This window comes from Schistocerca piceifrons, chromosome 1 (assembly GCF_021461385.2).
Source record: "Schistocerca piceifrons isolate TAMUIC-IGC-003096 chromosome 1, iqSchPice1.1, whole genome shotgun sequence".
Lineage (NCBI taxonomy): Eukaryota > Metazoa > Arthropoda > Insecta > Orthoptera > Acrididae > Schistocerca > Schistocerca piceifrons.
Window position 1 is genome coordinate 645,599,512 of NC_060138.1, and position 12,921 is coordinate 645,612,432.

Consider the following 12,921-nt stretch of genomic DNA (forward strand, 5'->3'; position numbering starts at 1 on the left):
AGTACAACACAAACACCCAGCCATATCAAGGCAGGCGAAAATCCCTGACCCTGCCGGGAATTGAACCTGGGACCCAGTGCTCGGGAAGTGGAATGCGACCGCGGGACCACTAGCTGCAGACTGGTAACTGAAGAGATGAGTTGGTGAGCTTGTATCTCTTTCAGCAATAGCCTGTAAAATAGTGCAAGAAGATTTCCTTCTATATTTCTTCTATTATTCACTGCATCAGAAGATCAAAAAGTATCCTTTATCAACTTTTAATTAGTGTATTGCCAAAGCAGTTGGTTCAGAAGGGAGTAGAACTAAATAAAGGCACATATGCATCATCTGCAGTTGGAAACTGAGCTCATAATTTTCCTCAGAAGTTGTCATAAGTAGAATAGATGACAAATCCAGCTAGAACGTGCAAGGCCTGTTGGGAACAAGGAATGTAGATCATAGAAAACAGACCTCTGTCTTCCTGAGTGATTTGAAAAATTCCACGCCACAATGACAGTTTCTAATACATAAAAATGAGAAAAGATAGACACAAGCATTTCACAATAAAACACATTATTCTTAAGATGAATGTTCGACAGTGTCTTGTGAGTGATTTTAATTGAGTAGCCAACTCTTCTTTGTGAATAATAAAAATGCTACACATTTCAGTAAAAATTAAAATCCTGAGAAATAGTATCCTTAGAATCATATCTACTAATTGCTTTATACCATGCCTGTTGTAAATACACAGTTATTCCTAAGGAAGAAAGATGGAAGTTAATCACAATTATCACGTAGTAAATGCATTCGTAACAATATTTAAAAAAGTTAGGTTGCCACTCACCATGTAGAGAAGGCACTGAGTCACAAACTGGCACAACAAAAAAGACAGCTCTACATTTAAGCTTTCAGACAAAAAAAATCCTTTCTCGGAAATAAAAAAATCTTGCATTCACACAAGGACAACTTTCACACACATGGCTGCTACATATGGCCACTGTCAGAGGAATTACTCATCAATGCAGTGCTCCAGATGTTTGCAGCAAGATTGTACAGAAGACTTTCTGGCATGGAACTCATAGCAGCCATCAAATACAAAGTATTGTATGTGGTGAATGAGCTTAATTTGGATGAGTGTGATGACAGAGTTGTTTAGAGTTTGCCTACAAGTAGGAAAAGAGGGATGAATAGAAGAAGGAGAGGTTATGGAGCAGTGAGGACAGTGTCTTAGCTCTCAGCATAGATAATAAAACTGCTCTAACAAGGTGAGAGGTTTAGGATCATGGTGTTTTATGGAGGCATCATCTAGGTGGCCGCCATATGAACAGACTTAAGTTAGTTAGTTAGTTAGTTACATGTTCCATAGATCATTATTTGAACGATTCTTTTTTCAAAATGAACAAGTTAATTTACAGAATATGTATACATGATAAGCGTGTTAAATGTTAAAGACGATCTATGTCTCGAAAAGCCAGGTATATATCCCATTTCATGCGAATATGGCATGTTTTGCATTGGGCCAATTATCAGAACTGAAGGAGAGATGCAAGAAACGTAAGTGACATATCCAGCTAAAACAGCCAAGCAAATCAGCTGTTGCTGAGCACTGCCTTGAATGTAATCATGAAATGAAATCTAATGAGACCAGTATCATAGTGTGAAAGCTAAGTTTCTGGGACAGTATAATTAAATAATATATCGAAATAAAGATGTCAGGAAACTTAATTAAAGGGAGGTAGGTTTCAATAAGCAAATCGTGGGGTCCCTCAATTTATTAAAATCTCACCAACCGTCACATCCATTGGAGCTTAAAAATGGTAAAGGAATTTGCATTTCATAGAGTATTAGTGCATGCTCTGTGAAACAAACGAGCACAGTGGACATCGGGAACTGAACTCAGCTGTAAATAGCAGCATGAGGCCAACAGTAGCTCACAGTCTGGTTGGAAACCAGGTAGTGAATACACATAATAGCAGCACCAGAAGAAGATGGGTGAGTCAGTTGTTGAAACATTATGCAGAAAATGGAAACAACCAATCAACTGGACAGCAGAAAGCACACTATTAGAGGTGGTTTGTTTATCTCCAGTTTTTTTGATGACTGTTACAATACTACATTTAAACACACTATCTGTTCAAAAAGTTCAATGACTGATCTTATTCCTGCCGTATAAGTTATGTCAGTGCAGTAAGTTCTGTGGCAGCAGCTTAAACCAACAATTGTAAAACAACAGACAAGCAATGGTAACTGTTATCCAGATTTTCTCAACAGGGTCAGTAACCCTTTTTGGTGAATGTTGTACCACCTGCAGGAAGAAAGCACATTGTTCAGGTCTCCCATTGAGGTGATAACTTTATTTAAAAGCAATATTTCACCATTGCTAGAGTATTATTTACGAGTTCCAATGTTTGATGGGCAAAGATAGATCAGTACAGTAATGTCCTCACCAAACATTTCTATCCCAGTTCCAAAAGTCCTGTTTATAATGTACTAACGTGATTTTAATTGTAATGCTTTCCACCTTACACATTTGGCATTTTTTAGTAATTATTGCAAAGTTTTTCTTCATCCCTACATCTCATTTAATACCATGTTAATAGTTGAAAGTAAACAAAAAAATGCTAAAATGCTTACTGCAGCCTGGATAACACCAATGTGTGGAAACACCTAATGTAAAACATTGGGTGCTACCTTTTTTTTTTCTCGTGGATGTAAAAATAAGATAGCTAAGATTTAAGATTATTCCTCATAAATTGTTCATGGATCTCTCTCTCTCTCTCTCTCTCTCTCTCTCTCTCTCTCCTCTCTCTCTCTCTCTCTCTCTCTCTCTCTCTGATAAAGAAGCCTTTTGTTTTATTAATAATAAGACAAAAGACAAAAACAAGTCCTCAGATTAACTTTCTATATTGTAGATTGTACCTTAGGCATTGGTACAATGCACTACATCAGCATTTTTCCTTCTGTTGTGCCTTTCATCTAAGCAAATCTAAATACATAACTCTCTTAATATTGCATAAATTATTTTTTTCCATTCTGAATGGCACTCAAATGCCATAATAAGCTTTTGTATGGTAAGTGGCAATAGAGATGCTTGTTCTGCTTTCAGTTTAATTAAAACAGAACACAGAAATTGTTGTTTGTACACTAAAGTCTATATACTGAGATGACAAAGACACAACCACAGTGAACAATGGTCAATAATACAAATCTGTTACTCAGTGGTTTTCAAGTATTCAAACTTGGTTCACATGATAATGGGTGAATGTAATAGGCACACCAGTTCCATCTCCACAGTGTTGTTGCAGGTAATAAGACAAAATTCGCTATTATTTATCAACCATTGTTCATGTGCAGCAGATTGGATTAGGTAATTAAATAAACAATTGATAGCAATGGTATTTTTACAGAAACATTTTTACAGTTTAGTCCCCACTTTTTTAAAAATGGAATTGGGATTCCTAAAACCTAATATAAACACTGATAATTTCAAAAATTCCCTGTACTTTGTAGTGGGGGTGTTTCGGTAACCAACCATAACTACTACTACTACTGCTACTACTACTACATCATTATTTGTGAATTAATAACAGCCCATAACCAAATATGATTGGGTAAGTACTGAGCAGATTCTGAAAATTTATTAAAAATATTTTAAACATGTAACTTAATGTAAGTTCCCCGTTTTTACCAGTAAGTTGTTTCTGACACAAAATATTGCTGTATAGCCGTTTAGGTTAACAAAAGTGAGTATCTCCTCTATTTTTCAGAATTTCACTGATGCAACAGGAATGTCTTGAAATCGTTATGCTGTAGGAGATGTATGACAGAATAATGCCAGAATAGGCGTACACCATCTTAAGTTAAGCATTAGTGACTGCAACTACCAGTTTTCATATAAGACAGCACAAATGACTATTCTCTTGCAGTCTTAGATAATATGTTCCTTTCACTTTAAAGTGGAATCAGTATTAAAGTCTCACTGACATACTTTTTACAACTTAAGTTAATCCTAGAATTAGTTCCTGTGTTTTATCAGGATTTTATTTGTCTCATAAGATACATGTTGCAGATCATCTGATCATGTTGTATAGGAGGTACATCAGTTTTTGGCTTATGATATACATAGTTGCAAGAGGGTTCATTACAATAAAACCAATTCATTGCTGATTCTAATTTTTCTTGAGTTGCCTAGTGGATGTCTATGCTGTTTTGGTGTGTATTAAAACAATATTGTATCACCTGCATAACATGTTACCACATTAGCTTCTGTATGGGAATTACACCAATGAAAAGAAATGGACCAAGGATTGAGCCCTCCATCACACTACTCCCAACCTCCTTCAGTCAAGAGCATCTGTTTTTAACTGTGATGATGTGCCTTGTCGCTTATACAGGACTTGATTAGAACTAAAGATAAGTTGTGTATACCATAAAATTCCGGTGTTGCTAATAGGATGGTAAAGATTATATAGTCATAAACTTTACTGAGATCACAAAGTACAACAGACACCAGATCCTTATTCTCAAAAGCTGTTAGCACTTAAGTGACAGCTGTAGTAGCGTTTTGACCGTGTTGGAATCCAGACTGTTGGAGAGGTCATGCTATTTGAAGTAGTTATTTAGCTAACTGTACATAACTGAAAACTGGCGTAACTTAGCATTTTGAGTACATCAAGGAAAATTCCAGACATATTGAAAATGAAAAATAAGTGGCTGACAGGAGGAGGTCATGCTATTTGAAGTAGTTATTTAGCTATATGTACATAACTGAAAACTGGCGTAACTTAGCATTTTGAGTACATCAAGGAAAATTCCAGACATATTGAAAATGAAAAATAAGTGGCTGACAGAAAATATTTATTGTCTTTCTTAAGTTTATTATTATTATTACTACTACTACTACGTCATTATTTGTGAATTAATAACAGCCCATACTTCTGAGATTGTAGAACTTTGACACAGTGTTTACAAGTTGCTTTGGAGTGATGAAGATACGATGGAAAGCATCCATTACAATCGGCCCAGAATCAAGCGGAATGTATGTGTATCATTTTGTTTGAACTTGTTTTTCAGCTGTATTAAGTAATTATTGACTGTCTCTTGCTCCAGAAGTATGTCTTGTGCCTGGACTTGGAAATGTTGTTATTTGAAAATATCCCGTGCTGCTTTGCATTTGTTGGAAGTACCTTTTATACGTTGTAGCTGCAATCCACCTTGGAATACTGGCATGTAACAATTGTATAGTCCCCAGTGGAATGTTATGCTACTCTTCAATTGCAACCTCTTCTAACTCATGTAGTAATGAGGGAGGCAGAAATCTGCTCCGGAGTCGGCACTGCAACACCGCCCACAAGGGCTCAATAATGTTAAAGTCCGGGAACTGTGCTGGCCAGGGAAGATGCTGCAGCTCAGTTGTGTACTCCTCATACCACAATTCTATTGTCCTGCCTGTGTGAATGGGTGCATTATCATACTGAAATATGTCATCATCTTTGGGCAACATCATTTGAATCGGGTGCACCTGATCACCTAAAATGATACCATAATAATGGGCTGTAACATGGCCTTTGAGAGTAATGATGGAACCAGCAGAATACCATGATATGGCTGCCCACACCATCACACTTCCACTTCCATATGTAACCAGTGGAATCAAGCAGCCAGGATTGTAGGCTTCTTTTAATGTTCTCCAGACGTAAACCTAGCCCGATGTTGGAAATAACGAAAATGTTGTCTTTGTGGACCATATGATGTGTTTCCACTGATCAGCCATCCAGGATATATGCTGCTGACATCATGCTTTACGTTGGTTGTTGTCACTAAAGGTTTCGGTATAACAGCTCGTCCATGAATATTCACTTTCTGGAGTTCTTGGAGGATAGTGTTGATATATATTGGGTTTTGAAGATGGCTATTGAGCTCTGCAGTCACTTTAGCCACCATAGTTGTGTTGATTTGACACAATTCATGTTAGCGTATGACAGTCTCTTTCATTTAGTTTTGATTTGTACTGACTATTATATTTACACAATGATGTCTTACTATGTTTTGTGTAGGCTGTCTTGATTGTTGAAACAGTTGATAAGTTGGCTGTTTTGGTTACTGATGCTCCAGCTAATCAGGCGCCCACAATCTGTCTTCTGTGGAACTGTGTTAGGTCTTTCATTACACTTCAGCCTCGGCCTCTGAATGCAAGTTATGACGTGCGCACTACTCATAAACAACCTACACTGATGCCTGGTCCATAATGAACACACACAGTCCAGCGCAACACGGGCCTTGCCTGCGTTGTTGACCGTCAAACACAACCATCCCGTTACACTACTACCACTGTTCACATTATTTTGCCTATCCCCTGTGTGTGTGTGTGTGTGTGTGTGTGTGTGTGTGTGTGTGTGTGTGTGTGTTTGAGTGTTTGAACAGTTTATCAATTTTGTCTTTGCAGCATGCCATAAATAATTTGCAATGTTATATTTGTATCTGGCATATAAATCCAGTGAGATATAGTGCAGTCATATCACAAATTGGATATTGCCTAATACTTAGTGCTGAAACTGCCAAATGTGCCCACGCAAATTTGGTAGTTACAGCACTAAGTATTAGACAATAGTCGGTTTGTGATATGACTGCACTATATCTCACTGTATTTATATGCCAGATACAAATACAACATTGCAAATTGTCTGTGGCACGCTACAAAGACAAAATTGACAAATTGTCCAAGTAGATGAAAGGGAGACAAAAAAGTTAAGGTTTTAGCAAAAAATGGCACCACACACTGAAAAAGATGGTAGATTTATGTATTAAAAAAGACATGTGACATTTTAGATTAAAATGATTGTCGTTAGTATTGCAAATGATTGTGAACTTAGAAATGAACTGAAAATAAACTGTCAGTTTGGAGAAAATGAGAGTAACAAATGGGATTATTAAGCAAAAAGTGTACAGACTTAATAGTTTGCACATGAAGTTTGTGCTTGATTCAACCACTAGAGACCACCGGGCCTGCTAGTACGACAGCAGTTGCTGCACTCCCTGTTAGAACTAAGTACTATGTAGGCCAGAGTGCAAGGCTCTGCCAGCCACTGGTGTGTTGTCTGTTATATATATTTTGTCTTTCATGTGTTTTTGCTTTTCCATGTTATAAGGTTGCAGTGTTCTTGGGTTAGAACAATTAGTATTAACCAACACTGTTCATTTTTCTGTTGCACTTAATTTTTTTCAAGGTATATAAACATTGTTAAATTTATGTAACATGCCATTACTGAGTAACTACTGCAGGATATTTTAACAGCAAATTTCCACTACAGAAGAAAATAGCTGTGTAGACCAGATCCATAACTTTCATAGTGAACACGTTGAGTGTGCTCCATGAAAGTCTGGAAAACATGTTCCAAGTTAAAATTGGTCCAAAGTTTGTGTATATGAGCATACGGAACAAATGAGAATTCTTCATTGCTGCCCAGGGTAAGATTTGCCCCCCTCTAACCTTACAAATTAACAGGTATTGCATGTGTCTGTATCTTGTGTAGGTATGTAACGTGCACTTGTACTATGTAGTTTTTTTTTTATGGAGTAAAAGGAAGAGAGGAGATAGGCTCCTGTGCTGGCACATAGTACACTACCCTTGGATAGACCTAGGAAGCTGCCTGACTTACCAAGTCTCTGATTTTTGTCATATGTCTTCATACTTAAGATAATGAGGAAAAAATCAGGAGACAGCCTAGGATATTGGTGTGTGGTCTGTGCTGACCAAAATACTTATACTACCACCTCTCCCCTTTGCTACAAAATATTTCTACTGAAACTTTTCTTTCCACCAAGAGGATTCAAACCAGTTGTCTTCAGTGAAGTCACCACCACCAAACTGATGTGTATTACCCACAATGGGTATTTAGAAGGGTTGAAATGTGTTTGGATATTCAAAATGAAATACACTGGAAAAATATGCAGATGACAAATGAAACAAAATAGAACACACTTTGTGAACAGACACCGTTGTAGCAGTTATTCAATAGCCATGCTCATTTTTGTCTTCTATTATATTAGCCTCATGGTAAATAGTGTGGAGATAAAACCATAGCCCTACAAATCTTAGGGGGAATAAATTGAGACCATATGGTGGTGATGACTGTTTTTTAAAAGGAAAGCAGGGGAGGAGAGACAGTGTATAATTACCATGGGTGCCTAATATTCCAGTGTTATGGAGAACTTTGTCATGAGGGTACAGTTTTATATGATTTCAGTTATGTTAAGTGTTAAATTAGATAAAATGGAAAATTGTTATTTAACATGGCAGAGATATTAATGGTTTCCATTATTCTATTACAAAGACCATCATGGTAAAACATACTATGGGACAGTGTACTGTATGTATGTCAGTAAAGAAATGTTGTTGTGTTATTTACTATTAAACCAATAAATCTTCAGAGTAACTTACCCACAAGTTTTTTTTTTTTTTTTTTTTCATGTCATGTTACCGCATTTGGACATGAGTTCCACCAAGATGTCCAATCAATATGTTTGAGTTCTCTTCAGAAATGTGTGTACTTGCTGCCTGGCAACCATTATTGATTTTCTGTTTGTTTGCCAAGCACATTTAAGCCCTACTTTGCAATGTGTACTGCAGAGTTGTCCGTAATGCTCTTCCAGTAGCATTAAGAATTTTATTTTTTTATATCTTTGACAAATAAATTTTTTTATATATTTGACAAATAAAGTTTTTTATATCTGATACATCATGTCAGTACAATCCTTCATCCTGAGTTGTAAATTTATTCATTTCAGACTTGCATTTCCTTATGTAAATTGGATGATTTTTCAACAGATAATGCATATATGTAGCTATCACACTTTGTTTTTTTTTTCTTCTTGACATGTAATTACTGGTAATTATACTATACAGCAGTTTACTATGTATCAGATTCCCTTCAAATTGCATATTTGAAGCATTAAAAAGGAGTCACTTGCCTCTGTAGTTTTTAAGGGAGTGAATTTTAAGTAAATATCTTGTGTCAGATACATTACTTTCTTAGTGATAGCTAGCCAAAAATAGTAAAAGGGTAAGAAGTACTCATTGTATTAAGAAATAAATCTTCAGATATGTGCAAGATGTCTTTTGTATATAATAAATAGTTATCTATTGTGTATAATAAATAGTTATGCATTATATATAATAAATAGTTATGTGGTGCAATAGCTACTGATAACTTTACTGCATAATCTGTAGAGAGGTTGTGGATATTACCTGTATATTTTAGAAACACAAGGGAGCTCAATTTTCACACTAGATTCATTAAATGAAGCATTTAACAGCTTTAGGTATACTGTTTGCAGTTTGAGAAGCCAGCTGCTCAGATACCTTGGAAGTCAATAGTCCTGGCATCAGTGCTCTGCTTTGGAGGCACAATTCTGCTTTTAGTGGGCAGCTTACTTGTGACTGGGCACATTGAAGCTAAGGTGAGCACCACAGAATAATAGTTTGCTTCATCTTGTTCGAAATGTGGCATATATTTAAACTGTATTTTCAAGTTTTGTGTTGCACATACAAATCAGTTTACGTTTTCAAAAGAAAAATAAAAAAAGGAAGAAAAATTCAGAGCAGTTTTAGAGAAATTTTACCAAAAGTTAGAGGAATGACATGACTGTGCTGGGCTATAAAATTTTGATAAAGGGGTTACTGTATGTAGCCTGCTGGATTCTGCTAGTGCCATTTTCCTGGAAAATTTTGAGACTGTTATGGATTCAGTTAGCAGAGACTACCAGTTTTAATGGTGGGCAATCACTGGTTTCATGTTTAGAAAACTGAACAAATTAAAATATGTTGCTGCTCAACTTGTCCCTACGATTGCACCCATCCACTATTGTCACAAATGTGAAGTTAGTTTGCACATAGAGGAATACTTTTAATTAAGTGTAAGACATAGCAACAAAGAGATCTGTTGAGTAGCAACTAGTAACAACAAACCTGAAGTAAAATTAATGGCTTGCAGTATTTTAACTTGTTTTTCCTCATGCCAGAAAAAAGTTAGTTTTAGACATACAAAATGTACATAAAGTCCCTTCACAACTTCAAAATTTTATGACAACAGCAGTTGTTGAAATATTTTAACATTTCTTTTATTGTAATCAGTGTTTATAAAAGCTTTTTGACAATGTTTAATAGACCTCTATATGGGTGCCTTTAGTTTAGTTGCACATAGCACATAAAGACGGTACTCGATTTCTTGCCATGTTGGCTGTAGCATAGCATCATCAATGGTGGCAATGGCATTACAAATCCTTTGCTTCAAGTCAGCAATGTCCCATATCTGTGTTTGATACACAATATCTTTTACATACTCCCATTAAAAAAAGTCCAGCGGAGTGATATTTGGCAAACACTGTGGCCAAGGAATTGGCCTATCCCTCCCAATCCATCTGCCTGGAAATGTTTCATTGAGGAACTGACGAACATGCAGTCCCCAATGTGGTGGTGCACCATCTTGCTGGAAAATGATAGTTGGTTGTATAAGTCAGTCAATTGTGGTGCTCCATCTTCGGTCAGAAGGTCAAGGTGAACATCTGCAGTAATTGTTGACTCGAAAAATGGACCAATTATTTGGTTGCACATGTTTCCACACCACTTATTCACTTTTGGACTATCCTGGTGAAGCGCCCTAGTCACATGGAAGTGTTCAGATCCCCATATTCTCACATTGTGTCTGTTTAATGTCCCAGAAACATGAAAAGTTGCCTCGTTACTGAAACAAACTTGCATGAGGAATGCTTCATCCTCCGAAAGGCATTCCGACATGTTGAGTGCAAACTCTGTCTGTTTTGGCTCGTCATTTGGCTCAAGTGTCGGTAACAGTTGCACTTTGTAAGTGTACAACCATAAGTTCTTGTGAAAGATCTTATGCATAGTTGAACGTGGTAATTGCAACTGTCTGGCAGCAGTGCAGATGGACTTCATAGGTGAACGAGTGAAGACGTTTAAAACATGATCAATTTTTTCCTCAGATGTTCGTGGTCGCCTGCTCCTCCGTTTATCCAACACTGGCCCAGCCTCCATAAAATTTTTGTGCCATGCATGGACTGAAGGGCGTGGTGGTGGATCTTTTCCATACTTCATTCTGAATTTTCATTGAGTCTGAACATCCGATTTTGTCTCAATAAACCAGGACACATATTGTGCCTTCTCTTGAGGAGTTGCCATTTCATAGAGATTCAGTTCCTTCCATCAACAGAGTATCTGAAACACAAAATGTTAGTATATATAAAAACTTTAGTAAACAGCTATTACAGTAAAAGAAATTTTGTTAAAATATTACAACACCTGCCATTGTAATAAAATTTTGATGTTGTAAAGGGACTTTATGGACACCCTGTACTTTGATAATACTTCAATAGTTAATCCATTTTTGTATCTCCTTCTTTGTAAATTGGAATTAAAGATTCAGTAATTTTGTTGTCTCTCTCTTTTGTTCCAGTACGCGGATCGGACATGGCCTTTACTCATTTTGGGATCCATCATGTTTTTGCCAGGAGCATACCACATACGCATAGCATATTGTGCATTTCGACGATATCCGGGTTACTCATTTGATGATATACCCGAGTTTGATTGAAATTCCAGAACAGCAGAATCATCTAGTGTTCACTCAAATCTTGCAAAGACAGTTTCAAGAAATGGCTAGAAATGTTTCTCTTTTCATCTCCTGTGCACCAAAACACATTCTCTCAATATCTTTTTTTGTGAAGATCATCAATTAACATTGCACAATCAAATAGTATAAACAAGAAAAAACAAGCATCAAACAATGAGGTACAATAACAATCCATACAAAAAGTAAAAAGTAATATCCACCAGACATAACAAGTTAAGCATATTGAACTATCACACAAACTTGAAGTTAATCAGTAGATTTGAGGGCTTTGAATTGGTAGACATGCTGTATTCTCATAAAGAGACAAATGAAACAGAAGTGAGCATTAATACTAACAGAAAGTAAAAGATGACCAGAAGCAACAAAAGACTCACTAGACTTCTTCCACACTGTTTTACTTAAGGCTTTAATATTTCATCCCTTGCCTGTTAGCAACTTTTTCGTGCCTCCTCACATCGCAGTTCATGAAGTATTGGCATTCAGTACAGTGTATGATTGCCCATGACTGTTTCAGTCTTCTGAATATGTCACTGTAGTACTGAAGCTTTCACATTATTTTGGCTTTGTACTACTTGGTCTGCTGATGCTTTGTCTGAGTTTACAGCCACAGTGAAGAAATTATGTAACTTATTACTACATAAAGGATCCCTGCATATTTAGCAAGTTTAATAATGCTGTGTGAGACTTCTTCATTTTGTCAGTAAGACAGTCAGTAAATATGCAGCTCACTTTTCGGACAGTGTTATAAGTGACTTCCAAGTGCTTTATTATGCGGAAAAGGCAATATTCCATTATTCGATGGGCTTATTTTTGCTTTGTTTCATGCATGTGCATGCAAGTTTGCGTGCGTGTGCGTGTGTGTGTGTGTGTGTGTGTGTGTGTGTGTGTGTGTGTGTCTGTCTGTCTGTCTGTCAGAGAGAGAGAGAGAGAGAGAGAGAGAGAGAGAGAGAGATTGTTTTCTTGTGAAATGATGGTTGTAAATTGTATATGTTAATGTTTTTGAATATGTATTTTTGTTTTAAATGGAGACAGATTTGAAAACCATTAATAATGAAAATTTGTCAAATATAATCAATTTTTAATGTGTCATTTGTTAACCTAATATCTGTACATCAGAAGTATAAGTTCTACATCTCCATGACATTATAGTAGTTGTACTAACTTCCACAGATACTCTGCTGGCCCCACATAGGACTCCTTGTAGTTCAATATGTTCAGTAAGTGTGATCTCCCAGCTTCCTAAATCATTGAAAACATATAAAAAAATTTACACAGTGTGTGTTAAATATTAAAC

At 36.4% G+C, this 12,921-nt stretch overlaps 1 protein-coding gene across 1 annotated transcript in view; it reads left to right on the forward strand.

Moving 5' to 3' along the window:
* The window catches only part of LOC124760524, a 45,107-nt gene extending 32,394 nt beyond the window's left edge, over nucleotides 1-12,713 (forward strand). The window contains exons 3-4 of the mRNA XM_047249107.1: nucleotides 9,316-9,438; nucleotides 11,451-12,713. Coding sequence (XP_047105063.1) covers nucleotides 9,316-9,438; nucleotides 11,451-11,588 — 261 coding nt within the window. The 3' untranslated portion in view covers nucleotides 11,589-12,713. The remainder of the gene's footprint in view (nucleotides 1-9,315; nucleotides 9,439-11,450) is intronic.
* The last annotated feature ends 208 nt before the right edge of the window (nucleotides 12,714-12,921 follow it).